The 20,075-nt window shown below is 37.4% G+C and overlaps 1 protein-coding gene across 8 annotated transcripts in view; it reads left to right on the top strand.

Moving 5' to 3' along the window:
* Positions 1-20,075, top strand: part of PLEKHA5 (pleckstrin homology domain containing A5) — a 160,835-nt gene that overhangs the window by 1,463 nt on the left and 139,297 nt on the right. For all 8 annotated transcript variants that reach the window (XM_086885509.1, XM_086885506.1, XM_086885508.1 and 5 more), the window contains exon 3: positions 1,849-1,906. In XM_086885509.1, coding sequence (XP_086741635.1) covers positions 1,849-1,906 — 58 coding nt within the window. The remainder of the gene's footprint in view (positions 1-1,848; positions 1,907-20,075) is intronic.

Raw genomic sequence — 20,075 nt, 5'->3', positions numbered from 1 at the left:
TTTAAAATAGTTTAATCGTGAATAGTTTAAAAACCACAGGGTGCTGTCTATTAGAACTCTGCAGTTTGATTTGCAGCAAAGGTTCTGTTGTTTAAAAGAAGTCATTTAATGCTTGGAATTAGAACTACTGATTGCTGTCAGGCTTCTCTTCCTCCTGCTCTCAGTGCTCAGATTGAGAGAGTGGCCTTCAGCTTCAGCAATATGCATGGGGGCAGATGTGTGTGAAGTGCTTTTCTCGTTCAACACCGGCATTAGCTGAGTATTAATTATTTTTTTAAACTATTCCCACTGTCTCTGTTGACTGATGATGATTTCCCGGTAATTTTCCAAGTGTCTCATTTGTTTCTGCTGTTAAGTGCCTTTGAAAGGAAATGCAGTTTGCTTTTGAGTGTCTGGAGTATTGTGTGTAACAGAGCAGAGTTATCATCAGGTAAATTAAACTTATTTTTGGACACAAGACTGAGACATGACCTTGGATATATTGGCCATAATTCATCAATCAGATACCAAAGTGTCTAAAAACCATATCTGTTCCTATAGTTTTCCTCATTCACGAGTATGTAAATGAATCTCTCCACACACAGATATAATCAAACAGAATTATTCTGAGGTTTATCTCTTCTTTTGCTCTGACCATTGTTTTGGAACCTAGTCAAAATATGTTCAAAATGCATCTATCTTCTCTTAAACAATTTTTGAGTGAATGGCACTTCTTTTGCAGATGTATATTATTGCAAAGCTCTCTGTTAAATAATTCTGTGAGGCATGTTCTAGACGGTGAGGAGAGCTTTGTCCTCCATTATGAACTGAAGTGCTTTTTATTCTTGCAGCTATTCAGCACTGGAAGCGTATTTTTTGAAAAGTTCTTATAGCAACCATAAATACTTCTGCTGGAGAGACTTCCTGTTTGCTGTACTTTGCCCCATTATCGAAATACACCTTGATTTTTGTTCTGCAGAAGATGGGAGCGAAAAAAAAAAAAAAACCAGCCAGAGCAAATAAGTAATAAGGAGGATAAAACCCACCACATAACCCAGACTGACTGCTTTCTTTTTCTTTAGGAATGCATGCTTGCTTTTATAATTAAATGAGAGAGCTCCGTGTATCAATCATTATTTTTATTGACAGGGGCAAACTTTTAAGGGTAGTGGTGCATCTAGAGGTGCAATATCTCCAGAGCTTCAATCACACCAGGAAACTGTTAGTTGAGAGATTTTGACCATTAGTGGTATGGGGTTTTTTATATCTGGGCTCCTGACTCCGAAGAGTGGTAAAAGAAAGGAAGAGATATACCCACATCCTCCACTAGATTTACATGGAAAATGATTTTCATGTAAAATGCAATAGAGTTGTAAACACTGCAGGAACACTTGTTAGTCACAACAGTGGTGGAATTATGCTAATACAATGCTAATGCTCTGGTGTAGTTGGTATCATGCCTCTTCAGGAGCTTCTGACTTGCATGGAACTCAGTTAGGTGGATTTTTGTTTAGATCTCTGCCTGCCAGGTAATCTGATGCTGCTGAAGTTCAAGGCAGGGAGATGTAACGATGACCCTGAGTTGCTGGGCAAAGGGACCTTAAACAAGGGCACTCTGAAGCCATCCTTTTTATTATTTGAGAACAAGAAACCCCAATCAGATTTTCAGGCGTGCAGCTTCTCTTGGCTTACAGAATTCACACTTAGGCAGTCTTGTGAGTCAGTTCTGAAATACTTGTTTCTGAGACTAAAGGTTTCGACATGTGGAATCAGACACAGGATTTCAGCTCCCTCAGTGTTAGGGAGTAGACCAGTATGGCTAGCATCATTTCAAAAGGTAATTGTAATGTTTTGCTGCTTGTTTTCCAGACTTACCCACAGGTTGGGAGGAAGCATATACTTTTGAAGGTGCAAGATATTATGTAAAGTAAGTTGAATGTTTGTCACAATACTATAATTTTCAATTAGTTTGTCTAAATGTCACTATAATTTTGAATGCGTTCCCAACTGAACTTGAATGTTGTGCTATCAGTCCAAAAGGTGCATTTAAATTTGTCATAGGGTATGTAACCCTTTTTTTACTGAATTCTGCACAGCTAAAACAAATTCTTGACTTTTTGTGTTTATTAAATCTGTTTGAGGATGCAGATTCAAATGCAGTTTCTGCTAAGAATGTAACCATCTGACAACAAATGTCCTTGCAATCCAAGAATACCTTGAATTTGTCTGTTTGCTTGACATTTGTGTGTGTACCCTCTTGTGCCATAAATGCTTTCACGAAGGCAAGATTTTCTTCATCACTGGGAGAAGAGTTGATTTCAGCCCTGTTGGCTAATTACATTGTTTAAAGCCACACTGAAGGTTTAATTTGGCCATTTTCTTTGCAGACCTCCTGCTTCTGCTTCTAGCATTGATTTCCATTATTTATTTCTTTTTTCTTCTGGTTTCAGTATGTTTTGAGGAGCACATTCACTGTGGTAGCCTTGCTCTGTGTGTTGTCTTCTTGGATGAGAGACATGAAAATCAAGCTCTTGTGTAGATATCCAGGGGGTGTGTTGGTTGGATCTGTACAAACTTCTTACAAGCTTTTCCTCTCCAGATAGTTAGTCCATTATTCCTTATCTGGAAAATTTTTAAGTGGCACCTATGTATATTTGGTTAATATGCCTCTTTTTCTTCTATTTAACAATTCACAGGCTTTTCTCAAAGAGTTTTCTCAGGAGTTTTTGCTCACTGCACTTTGTTTGGTTTGCTGTATTTTAATTAATAATGTTATTAGTGGGATAACTTTTATGAGTGAACTTTACAGATAGAGTTTATAGGCTGCAGGTAGGTTTTTCCTGTGTTGCAGTGTTGAGCACAAGGTTGCTGCTCTGTCTAAGAGGCATTGTAGGCAGCGTGAGGTGGATGTTCCTGTGTGTTTCATGGTTTATTTTATATAAGTGTCTTTGATTTGGTCCTAAACAAAAGTTAAAAGCATGTACTGAAGCATAATGCTCCCAAAAATCTGACCAGAATAGGCACTGTACTGTCTATGAGGGTAGATTATTTGTTAATAAGCAACTTGTTTTTCTGTGCTATTCTGCCTTCTTGCAATTTACATTGCAGGAGTGTTGTGTAGCAGTTGACAAGAAATACACCAGACTGAGGACAGGGATCCATTAAAAATTTCACCTCAGGAGTTCTGTGCAGATTGTTAAATGATGACAAGTGAGAATTAAAAAAAGCTGTGTTTGTGTGTGTGTACAATATGAAAAAAAAATTATGTTCTTCTGGACTTTGAGATGCAACCTTCTCTTGTAGAATAAGCCCATGAACAAAGTGTTGGCCAGCTGTAGTAACTGGAAAATAACAACTTGAGTTTTCCTGGAATAAACAAGTGTGTGAACAGCTGTTGTAGAGTAACTGATGCTCTTCTGGCCAGACTTACTGAGTGCTAAGTTGGTTGTGCACCCTTGTCCTTCCAAGATCTCATGTTCAAGGTGCTGCCATAGCTGTGAGGATGTGCATGGAGCTGATTGTCTCGCTGACAGCCAACAGAAAATAGCTCCGTTTGTGTTTGGAAGTTGTGCTGCCTTTGAAAACATGTTGCACAAACACTTGTGTGTGGTTTGAGAGCTGTAGGAGGATAGCAGGGATGGTGCTGTCAGGCCTGCTGAAAGGTTCACGTGGTCTGACCAGTTTGGCATCCTAAGTTAAATACTGGTTTGTTGTGTAGCGTCTCAGGCTGAATTTGAATTCCTGCCCAGTGATAGCTTCTTTTAAAGCTGTCTCGCATTCCCTCTCTGTGCTGGTGCTAGAGAGGATGTGAGAGCTAACGAAGACAGGGTGACAACGTTATAATCACTGTCTTCTAATCCTAGGCACTGTAACTCCGGGTGATGTGTTGATTATAATAATTCTGGTTGTCTGAATTTCAACTACTGTGGGGCTTCTGCATGAGGGGCAAACAGCACGGGCTGTTGTGACCTTCTGCTATACAAACACCCCCACATGTGGATTTTTAACCATAACTTGCTGATTTGTGTGTACTGATTTGCTGAATGTTATTAATACCCAGTTACGGCGTAATAAAGCTATGTTAAAACTAAAAATATTGAAATCTTGTTTGTGGTTAGTTCTGGAAGAAACAGATCATTTTATGTTCCATATGAGTTACAAAGTTACAATGAAATGAATTTTAATATCATGCTTTTGGTGCTTTAGCCACTGAAACCTGTCTGTTGGATTCCTGCTATGTTTCCAGTCAGAGTTAGACAAGAAGGATAGTCAAGTTTCCTGATCACATAAATAATTTGACCTAAGTTCTGAGGCACAGCTTCAAATATGTGGGTTGAATAGAAATGTTTAACAACCTTCCTTTATGGTAAGATCTTATGCTAGACTGTGTTTGAAAATAAAAACCTTTTGAAAATTATTCCTCTGGTTCTTTAATAATAGGTCTTCAGTGTTCCAAGTGGGTGTGTTGCTGAATCTATTACTGTGCTTTTTTTGGCTTTGATGTAGTAAACACTGTATAATCAAATTGGGATAATGTTGAGGAGATAATCGTCAGCTAAATCTTAGCATTCCTTGGACTGGCATTTCAAACAAATGACTCAGTTTACAGACTGCATTGAAATGTGATTATTTTTAAAGGACACTCTATTTTTCTTGGGATGTGTGCACTTGGTTTCAGAATAAGTAAATACCAAACGGTGACTATTTTACACTTTTTTTTTTCTCTCCCATGGCATTGAATTTGTTCTAGTTTTAAGCTGGAAAGATACACTACAACAGGGAGAGATAAGGGGTTGTTCCTTTGCATACCGTGCTTTTCTTTTGGTGTAGGGTTGTCTTAGTAAGTTGATGCTAGCTAGGACTTTGACCTTTTTTACATGTTATTTTTTGGGTTTTTTTCGAGTATTTGCTAATGACAGAATCATTTCCCCACATCCTCCTCACCTCTGGTAAACCCGAATGACAAAAGGTGTAGTTTGCTATTTGGAGTTAAAAAGAATGTGCAGTGTGGTGATATCTTGTGTATGTTCTCAGGAGAGTGGTTATATTGTTTAGGGGTTTTGTCTCTTTCAGAGTGAGAAGTCTGGGTTTGTTTAATTTACATTAGACCTGTGCACTGACAGCCCTTCACTGGCACTTGGTGGGAACTGCAGCAGTAAACTTTGCTGAAGTAGTGCTTGGTTTGGTATTTATACAACTAAACTTTTACCCAGAATATAGGGCCCTCGACTGTAGAACCAAGACATTCAATTACAACATTTGTTATTTTCAGTTAAGTATTGAATATTCTGTATTACGAAGTAAAACTCGTGGGGCTTGAAAATTGCGATGCAGCAAACTTGGTATTTTCCTTTTGTCCTGCTTTGGTTCTTTCACTGGCCTGGTTATTTGTGCTGAGTGTATCGTGTGCTTGTGAGCTCTGAAAAGTTAAGGGCTTTACTCCCAGAACACATCTAAGCTGGACAGCAGAATGGGGAGCATAAGTTACTTATGTTATTTATTTATAAGTGCCTAAGGAAAAGGACCCCAAGGGACAATCCCATTGTGATTCTTCTCAGTGGAAAAGACAGACCTGGTCACAGGCCTCAGACTCCTCATCTAGTAAGATCATTGAGAATTTCCAGCTTGATCTTTTTAGGATTTTGTGGCGACTTCATAATCTTTAGGCACCAAAACGCTGGGTTTGAGTACTATAAAATTACAGAAATGTGTGTGTGCATTTATGTATTTGCATAAGAAACCCCTGTAGTTGGTTAAAATGACCCAGTGATCTAAACTCAGGCACTTGCTTCCTTTTCTTGCATTTTTGATTCTCATTGCAATAGTTCTGAATACATGTTCAATATTTATGTAATTTTTTGTTTTCCTTTCCAAACAAGGGTTATATTATTTAAATTACTAATTTATCAAATAAGGTTGTTCTAAAAATCAATCCAAATAAAATATTTGTGGAATTTTGCATCAGTCTGCCTAGGTTGGCTTCTACAGAAGTACTATTAGGTAAGCTGTTTGGATGTTAGAATTTGATTTTTCTCAACTTTGCTGTAGGACTGACACTTTTGGGCAGTACAAAAGCTGACTGCTTTTGAGTTCTTAAAAACTCAATTAAGAGGGTTAAAGTTTCATTTTTAGGGTTTGCTCTTGAAGTTTACCTTTTTCTGTATTCATCAGAACAGTTTTTTCCTGTTGCTAGCTGAATCAAGGCATTGGCAAACCCTGGCCACAGCCAAGGTGAGTGCACTGTTGCATCAAACAGAGGTTTTGTGTGCTTTTATAGAGGCTTTTTGTCAGTGCAGGTTTGTTTATTGTAGACATGTAGCTTGAAAATTGGGAAGGCAAGAAAAATTTATTAAGTGATTAAAAGGGATAAGATCTGGTTCAGCTCTGAGTTTCTATTGTTTACTAAAATAAACCTGTGCTCATTGAGAATTCAGCTTTTGTTTGAACCTTTGTCTTTTATGTGCATTCTAAAGACCCTTTCCCATTCAGATGAGACTTTCTCCAGAAAATCAAAGAACAACCAGTAGTTTTTGCAGAAAAGCCCTTTCTTGAAAGGAAATTGTAATTTGAGAAAAATACTAACAGATCAAACAGTTTTTCTCCAGGACTCAAAAATCGCAGTGTTCCTCCTGGAAATTTAGTTCTTTTTACCTCTAACCTTTATTTTACTAAAATGAAGAATAAACTCAATTCTTTTTCTTACACGGTGTGACCTGTAGGTCAAATAATGGTGTGTGGGTGAACTGGAATGTAGCTACAAGCTACCCTGTGCCTTTTGTAGTGAGCAAAGCTGTTCAGATAAGGAGAACTTTTTTGGGAATGCCTGCACATTTATTATCTGTTTTAACATTTGCTTCTTTCTTCCACTGAAATATTTCGAGAACCAAAAATACCGCAAAGCTGAAGCTGGGTGTGGAGGTGGAAGGATTCTAGGCACAGGAAGAGATGGGTGTGGGTCAGAGGAGAGGTGGGACTGCATCCAAAAAGCAGCTTCTTATGGGTTGGATGTGGAAGGACAAGGCTGTAGGTAGTGCTGTACTGCAGGGGAAGGCTGAAAGGCTGGGAGCAGTTGCAGAAAGGGAAAGAGTGGAGAGACAACCAGGCAGGAAGGAGCAGTGGCAAGTCAGGAAAAGGAGTGGGAGCCGATTTCCTAGGAGCAAACTTAATGGGATTTCTCCCAGAGGGAAGGGTGGCAAAAGTTCACCCTGCAAAAACAAGTTGTCTGACTCGTGTGCAGGTCTGGAAGGGCCCATTATCCCTGGCTTAGGAGTCTGTTTCAAAGTTAGTCTGGGAGGTGGAATACCAAATGTGAACGTTAGGAATTGCTGTGCTTCTAAAGGATCTTTTTGCCTATGACGTCTGTGGTTGATATTTTGAGCTGTCTCTTTCCTGCAGTGTGTTTCTAAATTGGGCAATACCTTAAATGCTTCAGTTTCACTGAGAAAGACTTGAAAGCATGAGGGAACTTACTGATTTTTTTTAAATCATTACCAAGTTTTTCAATGCTTGTAAGAATTGACGAGTAATTATTTAAAAATACCTATACATGAGTAGTCACATGAAATACTGAAGTCCATGAGAAAGATATTTAAGACACTCAAACTTTTTTTGATATTTGTTAACAAATTAGTAAATTGGTCTCTAGTTTTAGATCCTTGTTTTTGAAGTGGGAAGATCTTTTCCCTAGCTTTGGTCTTTTTTTGGTCATTAAGTACTACTAGCAGATAAAGTGGATATACTCTACATTTATTACAGTGAAGTGAATTCTTATATGGTCTTTCATGTGTGAAGGATGGCAAAAAGCAGAGGAAATGCTCATCAATCAAAACTTTCATGTAGGTGGTTGCTGCAGTGTTTAATAAATACAGTAGTACATTTCTTTTCCCCAAGCCCTCCCCCCTTTGCAAAAAAAAGATAATTGATGTGCCTTCTTAAGACTGATTTTGGGGCACATACCTGTATTTCATCTTCCTGTTGTGTCTGGGTGCTGCACAGGTTTTTTTTCCTCTTCCCCACCTTGGTACCATATCCTGCAGCACCTGGAGGTGAGGGACACTTCCATAAACCTCACCTGGTGCCTTGTGAACTGCTCGTTGTAGCTCTGTTTGCTAGAGCTTTTACAGGTCCAGATTTTACCTGGTGCCTTTTATGTTCTGCTTTTGCTTTAAAGGAGTTGCACCCACTTTTCTTTTTTAACCCTGTGGTCTGATGGAGTTTTGTTGTGCTGATCAAACCCGGTGTCTGTTGTGGTGTTGCGCCAAGCCTGTTTTTCCTGCACATGTTTATGTTACCCCAGCTCTTATTCTAATGAATTACACTTCATTAAACCTGAGATACACTCGGGCTGGCAGTGCAGAGCACTCCTCACTTCGCTTCTGTGTGCTTGTGAGAGGGGGAGAAGGCTCTTGTGGAGCTTCAGGCAAAGAAATCCTTGCTGGAAGCGAAGCTCCACAGCCCTGACTGCTGGGATTCCTGCCAGCGTGGTGCCTGGATGTGTGTTCTTTTCTGTGTTTCAGTAAGTAAATACCTAAATTTAAACTCTTTTCCCCTTTTCTCTCTCCCTCCTCCCTTGCCTTCTTTCTTTGGAATGTGTGAGATAACCATGCCTTGCAGCTCTCTCCTTGCATTTGCTTGAAGGTGAGGTGTTCTCTGACAGTGATGGTGAGGAGGGAAGAAGCTGCATCAGTGGTGGCCATCAGAAGTAGAAATTTGGGGGTGGGAACTTGACAGCAGAGGCACTCCAGTAAAACTCTGCTTCCCAGAGCTGGGTAGGACAGGGAGGTCTGGTTAAATGCTTGGTTGTGAAGTTTCATCTCTCTGCTCCAGACCTACAAAACTTGAATTGAATACTTATTTGAAATCTATGGGGTGGAGGAAAAAAGAGTTTTTAAGACAGTATTTTGAATTTCTCTGCGGCCTGTGATTGTCTTGAAACTTTATATAAGCAATTAAAAAAAAACTTGCATATTCAGGAGGTTCCACAAACCTAGTTCTTCATGGCTTTCTCCACTGTGATTTAGTAAGAACAATTATTTGTAAGGAAAGGTATATTGCCAAGCAACCTAACCTTTAAAATTGGCTCCCTGTTTTTACTTCTTCCAGAATCTATAAAAAATCATGTTTAATAGAAACAAGTGCTTTAAAAATAAATCTTGTGTTTTATTAACTGGAAATGTTTCAGTGTGTCAGACCAGGCAAGAGAGGTCCTAGTAGGAAAAGGTATTTGGAAGCAAAGTGCCTGGTGAAAGCTCCAATTTTCAAATGCCATCTTTGCCATCTTTCCACTCCAGTATTTCCTGGAAGCTTTTATCATCTACTCCCTGAATAAGTAGGATACCGTAATTGCACAAATCCTGCAAAAATACAGCTTTGGATTTTGTTCTGAGCTGTACTACTAGCAAAATTCTGTCATTTCAGATTTTTTTTATTCCCTATTTTTTTATTTAATCCTGAAGATTATGCAGCTCCTGACCAATGTCTGTAAGGTTTATCATTTTTGAGACTATTTTTGAGATGAGTAAAAACATGTGATGTATAATCTAAAAATTTTTTTCAGTGAACTTGGTTTATAAAAAGGACAGAAATCTCTCTTTTAAATAAAATTTTGTGAGCAACAAGAATAAACACGTGGTGCTTTCAAATGCTTATGGTGAAAAACAAAACCTTTTAATTTTATTTACTTGAGTGCCTGAAAGAGTAACTTGGTTTCCTCTTGGCTAAGACTGTGAGCTGGAGGGTTTTGTTGTGGATTTTAAATTTTGTTCACACCATTTTGTAGGGTTACTTTTGTCTTTTTTGATGTACAAGGAAAATCCTCTAGATGAATATAAAAGTCTTTGGTTGGAATTTTTTGTAAGGTTTGATGCAAGGTTGACAAAGAAAGTTGCAAACAAAAATACATGTTTGAGCAATCAATGTCGTAAGATCAAGTGTTCATTTTAATGATGAATTTTAATCAGAAGAATGATGCAAGCTAAACCTCATTAGATATTCATATCATCTGTTCTGATCTGAAATCTCTCTTGTGGTACAAACTCATCTCTGCTTGATGTGGGGATCTGTTGCTTACATGGTCTGAAACATTGGAATATTTTCAGTTGGTAAAGCACCCAAATGATACTAAAATATTTTTTTTTCAATTAATAGCATTTCAGCTTCTGCTGATTGATCCATCTTCTTTGTTGTATCAGCAGACTTAAAATAATTTGACTTTTGAAACAATAAAATTTTAACTCGTTTAATTGAAACCTAAAAATATCCCTATTACAGTGAATTTTGGAGGAGTATGTCACTAAAGCTGTCCTAACCTCCTCCTCAACCTTGCCTTGAAATGCTGTGAGGATGAGGCTGGAAGGAAGCAGAGTGTGAATTGTGCTAACCCTGCTGCAAAAGGTGTTTTATTTCCTTTGTACTCCTCTTCCTCTTGTATTTCTACATCTGCAACTCCTGTCTGTCTGACAATTCAATAACTAAATGAAAGGGTTTTTTCCTGTAAACTGAATTTAAAAGTTTCCCAGGTTTAGGATTGCCACATTAGTGATTGCCACAAAGAGGAGGGTTAAAGGAAAGGTTTTTGTTCTTTAGAGCAGATAAAGTGACAACAAAACCATTAAATTTGCCTACTTTTCTAGCTGAATATATTGCACAGTGCATAGTACACAGCATAAAAAGTGTCATTTTAGAATTACTTAGATGAGTGATGTCTAGTAGTATGGTAAAGTGACTTCTGTTTAAATGCAAATCTAATGAAAGGGTGTCCTTTTGGACTTCCTGTTACCACTAGTGTTTATATCTTACATCTATATATATATATACACACATATATATACAGAACACATTGTTCTTTATGCATCTTCTACAGACCACCCACTCCCAAGTTTCTTACCTGGAACATTTGCATTTTACTTCACTTCCAAGGTATAATAAAAATCTGAACCTTTTCCTGAAGTGCTCTTTATTCTTGCATTCTAAGCTATGCACTTTGCAGTGTGCTTCAGAACTGAGCTCACTCTGTGGTTTTCATCCAACTTCAGGTGAAAGTGCCAAACCTGTCTAACAAGAAATTCGGGATTTCTGGTGCCTCTGATTGCTCATTTTGTGGTTCAAAACAACAAAAAGTGCTATCAAATTCAGCAATTCAAATACCAGTGTTTTATCCTGTTCATTATAATCTTTTGTTTGGGTGACTGCTGCCTCAAAACATTTTTGAGTTCAGATATGTAAGTTCTTTGAAAATCTTGCTGTTTGGTTGCTGAAAGAGAACTAGAAGTGAGACATAAATAGAAAACAGTCTGTTGATTAAAGTGGTGATGTCCTGTTAGGCTCTAAGTGGGGTTTCACAGCCCTCGATGAGTTCAGCAAAGATTGCATCAGGCTGAGGAGCTGGAATTATCAGCATCCTGGTTTTAAATAAGAGGGGGAGGAAGTCTTTTGCTCAGTAATGGTGTTGTTTTTTCTTTCTGACTTGTAGTGATGCTGTTTTTAAGTCATTAGTGCAGACAGAGACTTCTCAAACTTTTAATGAGGATTGAAGGTACCATCATTTTTGTCAAGTATTGCAATCATTAACTTACACAAGAGCTCTTGCTTTTATTATTTTCCTTGAAAAACTGCATTGTGCAATTTGAAACAGGGTTTTAAAAGGCGTTCTGGTAACTTAAGGCTTTTATTTATTTTTTCAAGGAGCTGAAGAAATGGATCTGGCTCTGGTTCAGAACCTGTGTGTCTCATACACTTTCACCAGGCCTGGTATATAGGAGATTATGTTGCTGGCAGAGTGAATCCATAAAGAACAAACAAAATTTTTCACTTGTTTGAAGATGGGTTAAGCACCTCTAAGAAATACTGGAGTAGAATTTGTGGAAAATTGGCTCCTGTATTCCTGTCTAATTTCTTTGCAGCACTAGGAACCTAAATTGCAATGAATGGAGGTGAGCAGGTTTTGGATTTAGCAGCTGGGTTCACCATGTGTCTCTTTTAGGAGTGGGGAGGGATGGTCAAAAGCAGAGCTTATGGAGGGTTTTATGGTCTGGGTTGTGTTTTTCAGTCCAAATTTGACATAGACATGTCAACCACAACAAAAAATCAAACGCAATGCAGACAAAGCTGCAGTTGGCAGCTGTTAATTTGTTTTGATCAGAGGCAAATATTTCAAGTCTTCTGATCAGTTTATTTTCCTTGAGCTAAAGTAATTTGGTTTTTTAGTAGTCTAAAAGCCTCTCTGCACCATTGGTTTGGAAAAAAAAAAATAGGGATTTATTTATATCAGAAAAACAACTGTCTCCAAGTCTTTGTCTCTTCAGTTCTTCTCCTCTTCTGCTGTTTGACCTTCTCTTTCTCTTCCTTTTTATTTTATTTCTGTGTACATGCCCTTATTGTTCACCCTACTATTTTCACTGTTACTCTGCTTGCTTCTAGCACTGGTAGCTCAAGTAGTGTTAGACATGATCTTCCCCAGTTGGACTGCATGCCAGATTTTCCTAAGGGGAATGTAAATACTGTGAGGTCAGTGCAGTATCAAATGCCTGCAGCCTGAAATGAACCCAGCAAGATTTTCTGCTGTTCAGTCAAAATTAAAGCCTGCTCAGGATACGCTGCTAAATGTTGAAAAGTCAAGACTTTGAATTGTATATTGAGCTTTACAGATTTTTAATTTATTTTTTTTTATTTTAATTAAGCTTACTTTTTTTCCCCTAAAGTAAGTGTGCACTAGGGACTACTCACTAGAATTGTGATAATTAACAGATATGTTTACAAATCTCTCTCTGTAAATTGATGGTTTAGATTACTTGATTTATTTCTAAAAATGAGGAAGAGGTGTATGTGTGTGCATGCTCACCTGCAACATATTTAATACAGTGACACTTAAACACTCAACTAATGTGCTGTTAATAGCAAATAAAATCTTCAACCCATCTATTCCTCTGTTTTTCCCCTCACCACCTTCTCTCTTCCCTTTCTCCCTGAAAAAGGATAGAGAGGGGTAAACTCACATGGCAGAGCAAAACCAAATCATTCTTTATGACTTTCTCCTGTATTTCAAACAACCTGCTGGTCATTCTTTCGAGGGAGAATTGCACCCTGTGATTCCTTCAGATCAGTGATGCTCTTTAATTTGCCATATGATAGTTTGAATTGCTTGCTAGGGGCCAGTACTTCTTGTTTTACAAGGAGTGGAAGTAGAGATTAACAATTGAACTTGAGGGATTTTTGCTTTGTAGGGCTGCTGTCATTAGACTGACATACTTTAGTTCTATTTGTCTTTCAGACTGTTGTCTGTGAAAGACTGGCTGCTATGAGTTTGGGGAAGAATCTGTCTAATTGAAGAAATTAGAAGAAAATAACCTCTGAATGTTAATAGATAAGCCAGGGGTTGAGTTGTGCTTTGGCCATGGCAAGACTGATTCTTTCTCCATTTCTCTCCAGGTCTCTTAGATGTCTTGGTAATGTCACTGTGAATGACAACAGAAAAATAAGATTTGTGGTCAGGGAATTTTTGGGGTTTTTTTTAAAATCAAAGCTGTTTTCTTTTTGGGAGGAGATAAATAGTGTTGTAGTCATTAGATAAGTCCTGCTTCACAATGTTTTTGTTATGTTCCTGGTAAAGTTTCATGGTTTTGTCTTGGAGACTTCATGATACTCAGATGAAGGAATATTTGGTTATTAAATGCTACAGTTTGATTTTTTCAGTGGATTGAAGTGGGTATTGAAAATAACTGTTAGAGGTATTGATGAAAAACTACAGTGCTGAACACAGAATAAAACAGATTTTAAAATGAAAAGCATTAGTAGCTGTCATGTAAGCAAAGTAGTGTTAAGTTCAAATGAATACATTAGGAAATACTCATTCTGAAGCAAAGATGAATGCATTATGGAGTGTAAAACTATCTTTCAAAAATAGCACTAAAATACATTCCTTGAACAGCTTTATTAATACTTAGTTTTGTGCCATTGGACAGCATTTTTTACTAGAAATAATTTACTTGGGAGATCAACGTTTCATACTTTTTCTCTCTAAAAATGCTAAGATAAAATACCTGTGTGCTGGTAGGCCCTTGCTTAAAATATTCAAGTGAAAACTCAGACTGTTAGCTGTGAAGGAGTAGGAACAGGTCATCTATCAGCGAGATAAAAATAAAATGAAAAGCTATTGATGGTACTTAATAGAAGAATATATATGTGGTGTTTTTGTTGTTGTTTATGTAATGATATAATAGGAATTCCCAATGTCCATTTGAAAACGATGGGAATTTCATCAGCAGGATTACAAGAAGTCTGGCATGTGGCTGGCTGGGATTTGTGAGGTTGGTTGGTTTGTTTTTTACAACACTTTGCAGCAATGCTGTTGAATTGGGTGTTGGAAACACCAATAAGTGCCTGAGTTCACCATCTGGATTGGCTGAGGTTTGGGTTCTGGAGCTGCCTGAGTGAGCACCACGATGTCCCTTCAGCTCATCATTGCATCACTGATTTCCCTGGTCTGATTCTGTAACCCCAGCATTTCCTATGGGAAAGATCCAATATTGTCAGCTGAGATGTTTACAAGGGAATGTAGTTTCCAGTGTTTGTTTGGTTTTTTGTTTTGTTTTTTTTCAATCAAGTAGAACGTTGATATTTTTTAGAGGCTTCTTTTGAAGTGTTTAATGATTCCTCCTCATGAGGTGTGATGATTAAACGTAGCATCCCTGTGCATCATTAAAACTTGAAAAAAAAGTGCTGATACTTGTTTTTCATTTCAGTAGGAAAGGGTGGTTGCATCTGCTGTCTTTTGTACAGCTCTGTGCCCTGCAAGACATGGTTTCTTCTCATTGCTGAGTGAAAAATATCTGGTGAAAGGCTCTGAGAACAGCAGGGGTTCCGTCAGTGCATCCACTGAGCGCGCTTTGGGATGACTTTGGAGCGTCACCTCTGTGGTGTTGCCTCTCTGCAAACCACTGGCAGCTCTGAATTCTCTGAAATCTGTATTTAAGTAATTTATCTGCACCACTTTTCTGTAGGTTAAGCTTTTCCTGGTCAGTGAGGATGAATTCTCGGAGTTTTGGGAGGAAGTTCTCATTCTCCAGAAGGTGGCTGCAGCACCTCTACTCCAGGTGCGCTTTCAAGTTGCATCTGTTAGATTTTGTCATCTTAAATAATTGAATCCAAAAGTAGAAGAATTCTTTATCATCCCTAAAATTATCTGGGGCTTACTTGCAAATATTTTCCTCATATACAGTTTTTTAATAACTATAAACCTAGCTTTTTCTTTGGATGGGGAGATTAAACTGAAAGCAGATAATTGTTTCAAATCCCGATCACACCGCAGACAGTAAAATCTTATGTCTGAGCAACTACTAGAATATCATCATGGAAAAATTAAAGTTACAGGAAATTATGTTGCTGTGGAAAAAAATAATTTGCTTTATTCCCACAGGCACTAATTATCAGGGCTCTAAACTGAAATTTGTACTTTTCTGCAAAGGATCATTGTAAGGAAAACATAATCAAGAGCCACTAAAATCTCCGGTCTTGTTTTTAGAGATAAGTTGTGCCATTTCACTGGTTGCTTTCCAAGTTATGTATTGAAATGGTAAAACAAAACAAAAAATTTTTGCTTGACTGAATTCCACATAATGGTACATCCTTAACACCCAGCACTTAAATAAAAGAGGTGGAAATGGAGAAGAATATAATTTCATAATACATTTCCATAATTTAGCAACTTGAGTTTACTATGTTTTTAAATACTTGATTTTTTTTTTTAAATTTGCATACAAAACCACTGCTCGTGTTTGTTCACTTTTCAAAGCATCTCAGCTTTTCCTGCTCTTTAGGCCATGTTTTGTACTGCACAAAATACCATGGAAATGTTAGTTCTAGAGTTCTCTGGTGACACTGCTTTGAGCTATTTTTGATTGCTGTTCTGGTGATTCTTTGGACCACCAAAAATTATGTAAGACCATTGCTAGTTTTATAAGTTATCCTTGGATGTTTAATAAATTTATATATATATATGTATTTATTTACTTGCTCAAGGCATAATAAAGAGTGTATAAATATTGTGTGTGGAATGAATGATCTTTGAAGCTAGGATTTTGTTTTCAGTAATTTGCTATACTCTTTCAGTGCTCCTACTTTGATTCACCTGGTGCTAATGGCCAGGGTAATAATTTGGGGAAAGCTGACTCATGTAAAGCTGAGGAGGTGCAGCTCCCAAAAAAAAGAGAGAATGGTATAGAGTAGGAGCTGATGTGCATCAGTAACTTTAGAGATGTAAATATTTTGTGAGTTACAGCAGTAAACAGGGAGCTCTTGGGGAAGAGGCAGCATCCCTCTGAGTGGACACAGTTCTTCAAAATAAAACTTTTAATGGAGGAGGAAAATATGTACAAGAAAGATTGTTTCTCCAGATGCTCAGGAGTAGGATTGGTGAGCAGTCCTGGCAGCTGAGGAGAGAGTGATGAACACTCTACATGAAATTAGGACAGGAATTTACATACAGGAGCTGTTTCCTTTAAGCTGAGAAGAACAGCAATGTTTTCAAGATATGACCTGTCTTGGCAGTAGATGAACTAAATAGTGTGAATTCATCAAAAGTTTATGTATCTTTGTAACCTGTTTTGAGGCCGCTGAAGTGGTTGATGTTAAATATTTTACATGGCTCAGCTCTCCCTTTTAAAGGATTTTATTTTTATCTAACCAGAATTAACCATCTGCTTGTCAGAGATTGTTTTGCCACAAAAACAGATTAAAGCTTTTCATTGTGGTGCAAGATTAAGAGGTGGAAGAATATGAAGTTAGAGGCCAATTAAAATATTTTCTTGGTTACCCTGTATAGGTAGTCAGCATTAAAAAAAATAGAGATGTGTAATGGCATTCTATAGAGAATTTATTTTGGTAAATGTTTTTTTCCTCTTTATATACTTCTTCATTTTGACTACTTAATTGATTTTTCTTCTATTTTCTTTATTTTTATTTTATTTTCCCATTTTCCTGGGGGGAGGGACTTTTTGAAATTAAAATAGCCAAAAAAAGCACATCTGTGTAGTGTTAATACTGGTTCAAGGTTTTTCTCTTTATAGCTGACACGTAGGGTTCATTCTTTAGGTACTGACTTGAACACTGAAATCCCTTTCTTTGCAGATTTTACCGCTGGTTTCTTTAAAAAATGAATTAAAAAAATATAAGAATCTGTTTCTTATTTAAGATAACTAGGAAGAAAACTGGCCTCTCACTTTAAATGTGTCAAGGTGAATACTGAATTCAGCAGTAACACACAGTACAGAGGAGTATCAGCTCCATATTCTTTCAGACTTTCAAAGATTTTCAAATATATCCCAACTGTTGTCAATTGTAGTACAGATTTTTTGTGAAGCAGGCACTAAAATTAAAATTTAATTTTGAGTTAAACAACAGCTTGTGCTTGTTTTGGGTTTTTTTGATTTTTTTTTTGTTTTTGCCTGATGTGATTTGAACCTCTTCAAAGGCAATCTGCAGATAATAGGTGCTATTTTATCACTTCAGCTTATGGAGCCACCAGGTCCTAAATTTTAGTGATGACTTTCCAAAGGTGGATGAGTTGGATGTTTGGGTTTTTCTTTCCCTCTTTATGTCTCCTTTTGAGCCAGTATCTTAATTGAATCTTTTATTTCTACTTTGCTAAAATTAACTTGGAGCAAATGTTGCTTCTTTAATGGCTGCTTCTGTGGTTTGAGCAAGGAAATTCTGCATGCATTTGAAAAAACTTTACATGCAATTATATCAATTTGTTGCCTTATTGGTATTTCTCGTGCTTAGAGAGTCCTAAGCTGTTCAGGTGAGTGGGGATTTTTAATAATTTCATTTGAAAAGTAAAAAGTGCTTTTTGATTCTTAGGTGTGCTCTTTTTTGTCACAATGCCACTGCTTTTCACTGACCTTTTCGTGCAAGGATTTCTGGCTCTTTTTAACAAGATTTCCTTTTCCTATTTGAAAGGCAGCACTACTTGCTCAAATTCGATTGATATCTTCGTGATGCTAAGCTTATGAATTGACAGAATTGCATGCCCTCAGGATAGGAAAAAATGTAATCTATTGATATTTGGATTATATTTTATCACTTTCATTTAGGAGAAGAAGCAGAAGCTATGGCCTTCATCCACAGTGCAGAGAGAAAACAGGCTTCTTAAAATCAGACTCCAGCTGGAAAAGGCATGTGGCTGTAAAGGCCTGACATCTGAAATAATATTGTTCCAGTTCAGCGAGCTTAGTTTTATGCTAAAGCAGTACTGGTTTAACAGGAAAATGATATAACAGGACTGGAGACACAGAGGAGTTTGACAAGGGTGATCAAAGATGGAAGAGCTTCATTTGAGGAATGCCTGCAATTCCTCACTGAGGGCTGATGTGGAGAGTGCAGGTCTTCAAAGTTAGAAATAGTAAAGTGAAGAACAAGTGAAGAACATGTTTGCTGTGTGTTCCACTAAGAGAGCTACCAGGAGGAATCACAAATCAAGAAGAGCTGGCCCTTGTGGCTGATGTTCCAAAGGTCTGAAAGAAATGCCTGTCATTCAGGAAAGTGGCTGAAAACACCTGGAAGGTGTAGCTTGGCATGGTGTAGGCTGGAAGTCTTCAGTCATGGAATCCTGTGGTCGCTCCTTTCGTTTGGTGTCCCACTTCTGAACATTGGAATTGCCAAAACAAGGCATCCCTGTGCATCCCTCCCATCCTGATGAGCTGTCCCAGGTGTTTGCTGCTGATCACAGCACTGCTGTGTGGCTCTAACCTAGTTCAGCAACTCTGGAGAGCAACGTTAATTACCAGGGTATAAATATTAATTTACTAGGAGTAAATGAGAGGAATGTTGTTTTAATTATGGCGCTGCAGGTACTTAGAAATGGTCTTGCAGAGTATCTCTGGCTGGTATCTTATCACTGAAGCTTTGATGGATGCTGTGTGTGCACAAAGCATGGCTGCATGCTTAATGGTTTGCTTATAGTAATGTTTTGGCTTTAACTTGTTTTGAAAATAAACTGTGTAAACATGAAAATCTTACTGATCTTCCTACTGAAGCTTTACTACACACACAGATTTAATGAGAGAAACATAAAAGTTATGAAATCATTAGATACTGTCTGCTGGCTGAGTATTGATTCAGACTGGTGTAATTGACTTTTTGCACAAAGGGGTTTGGGTGAATGAGTTGGAACCTGGAAAAGAGGTTTTAAAGCTGAATTGTTTTTCAGATTATAAATGGATTTGAAGTATTAAACTTGTACCTGCATTCAGAAATCCTATGAGATCATTTTAGAGATAGTAGGAGATTAATTTAGATGATACAAGCTTGGGGAGGGTAGAGTAAGATGCTTACAACAGTCTAAATGATGAAATATTTACTTACTTGAAAAGAAAATCTTCTTTTTTTTCTCCCTTTCTTCCCAAAAGATCCATTTTATCAAAGCACATGGGCATCTGAAGAATGATTTTTCTTCAACTCTAGATCAGTACTTGGATTATTAGGAAGTAACTATCTTTTCTATATTATTCTCTAAAGAAATAAATTCTTTGGAAAATGTAACAAGTGGGATATAAATGTTGTAGAGGTTTAATCATAATTTAGACAAGATTTTTCTCTAAAGTTTTGGATTTGGATTTTTTTCCTTTTAACTAGTGAAGCTATGAATTTATTTGAGTAATGAATCCAGAAGCTTTTTTTACCTATGGATCTCAGTGTTGGTCAGCTCTGAAAATGAATTTCTGTTTTCCTAAGCAAATATTGTCAGAATACAAAGTCGCACATTCCTAAAATCTGACAGCCAAATACTTACCTTAGTATTGCTAATACTAAGTGTATTTACAGTGTAAATCACTGTGGGTTGTATACACACAACTCCAAAAGGGTTTGGAGGACAAGAACCCTCTGTTAGAAGGTTTTGTGAAAGGTTTGATGTTTTGGGGTCAATATTATCTCATGTTATCAAACAGAACAGAAAACCTGTGGTGTTTTTTTTCCTATTTAGATGTTTGGAAGAGTGGAAATACAGATTACTGGTCTGACACAAATTATGGGTTTTGTTGTTAAACTGCATTTGTGGGGATAGACTTGTAAACTTTCTCAAAGGATGGGAATCAATTCCTAAA

The sequence above is a fragment of the Cyanistes caeruleus genome, chromosome 4 (assembly GCF_971803275.1).
Source record: "Cyanistes caeruleus chromosome 4, bCyaCae1.hap1.1, whole genome shotgun sequence".
NCBI lineage: Eukaryota > Metazoa > Chordata > Aves > Passeriformes > Paridae > Cyanistes > Cyanistes caeruleus.
The sequence above is the reverse complement of the archived record's forward strand: the minus strand, read 5'-3'. Positions and strand labels throughout refer to the sequence as shown.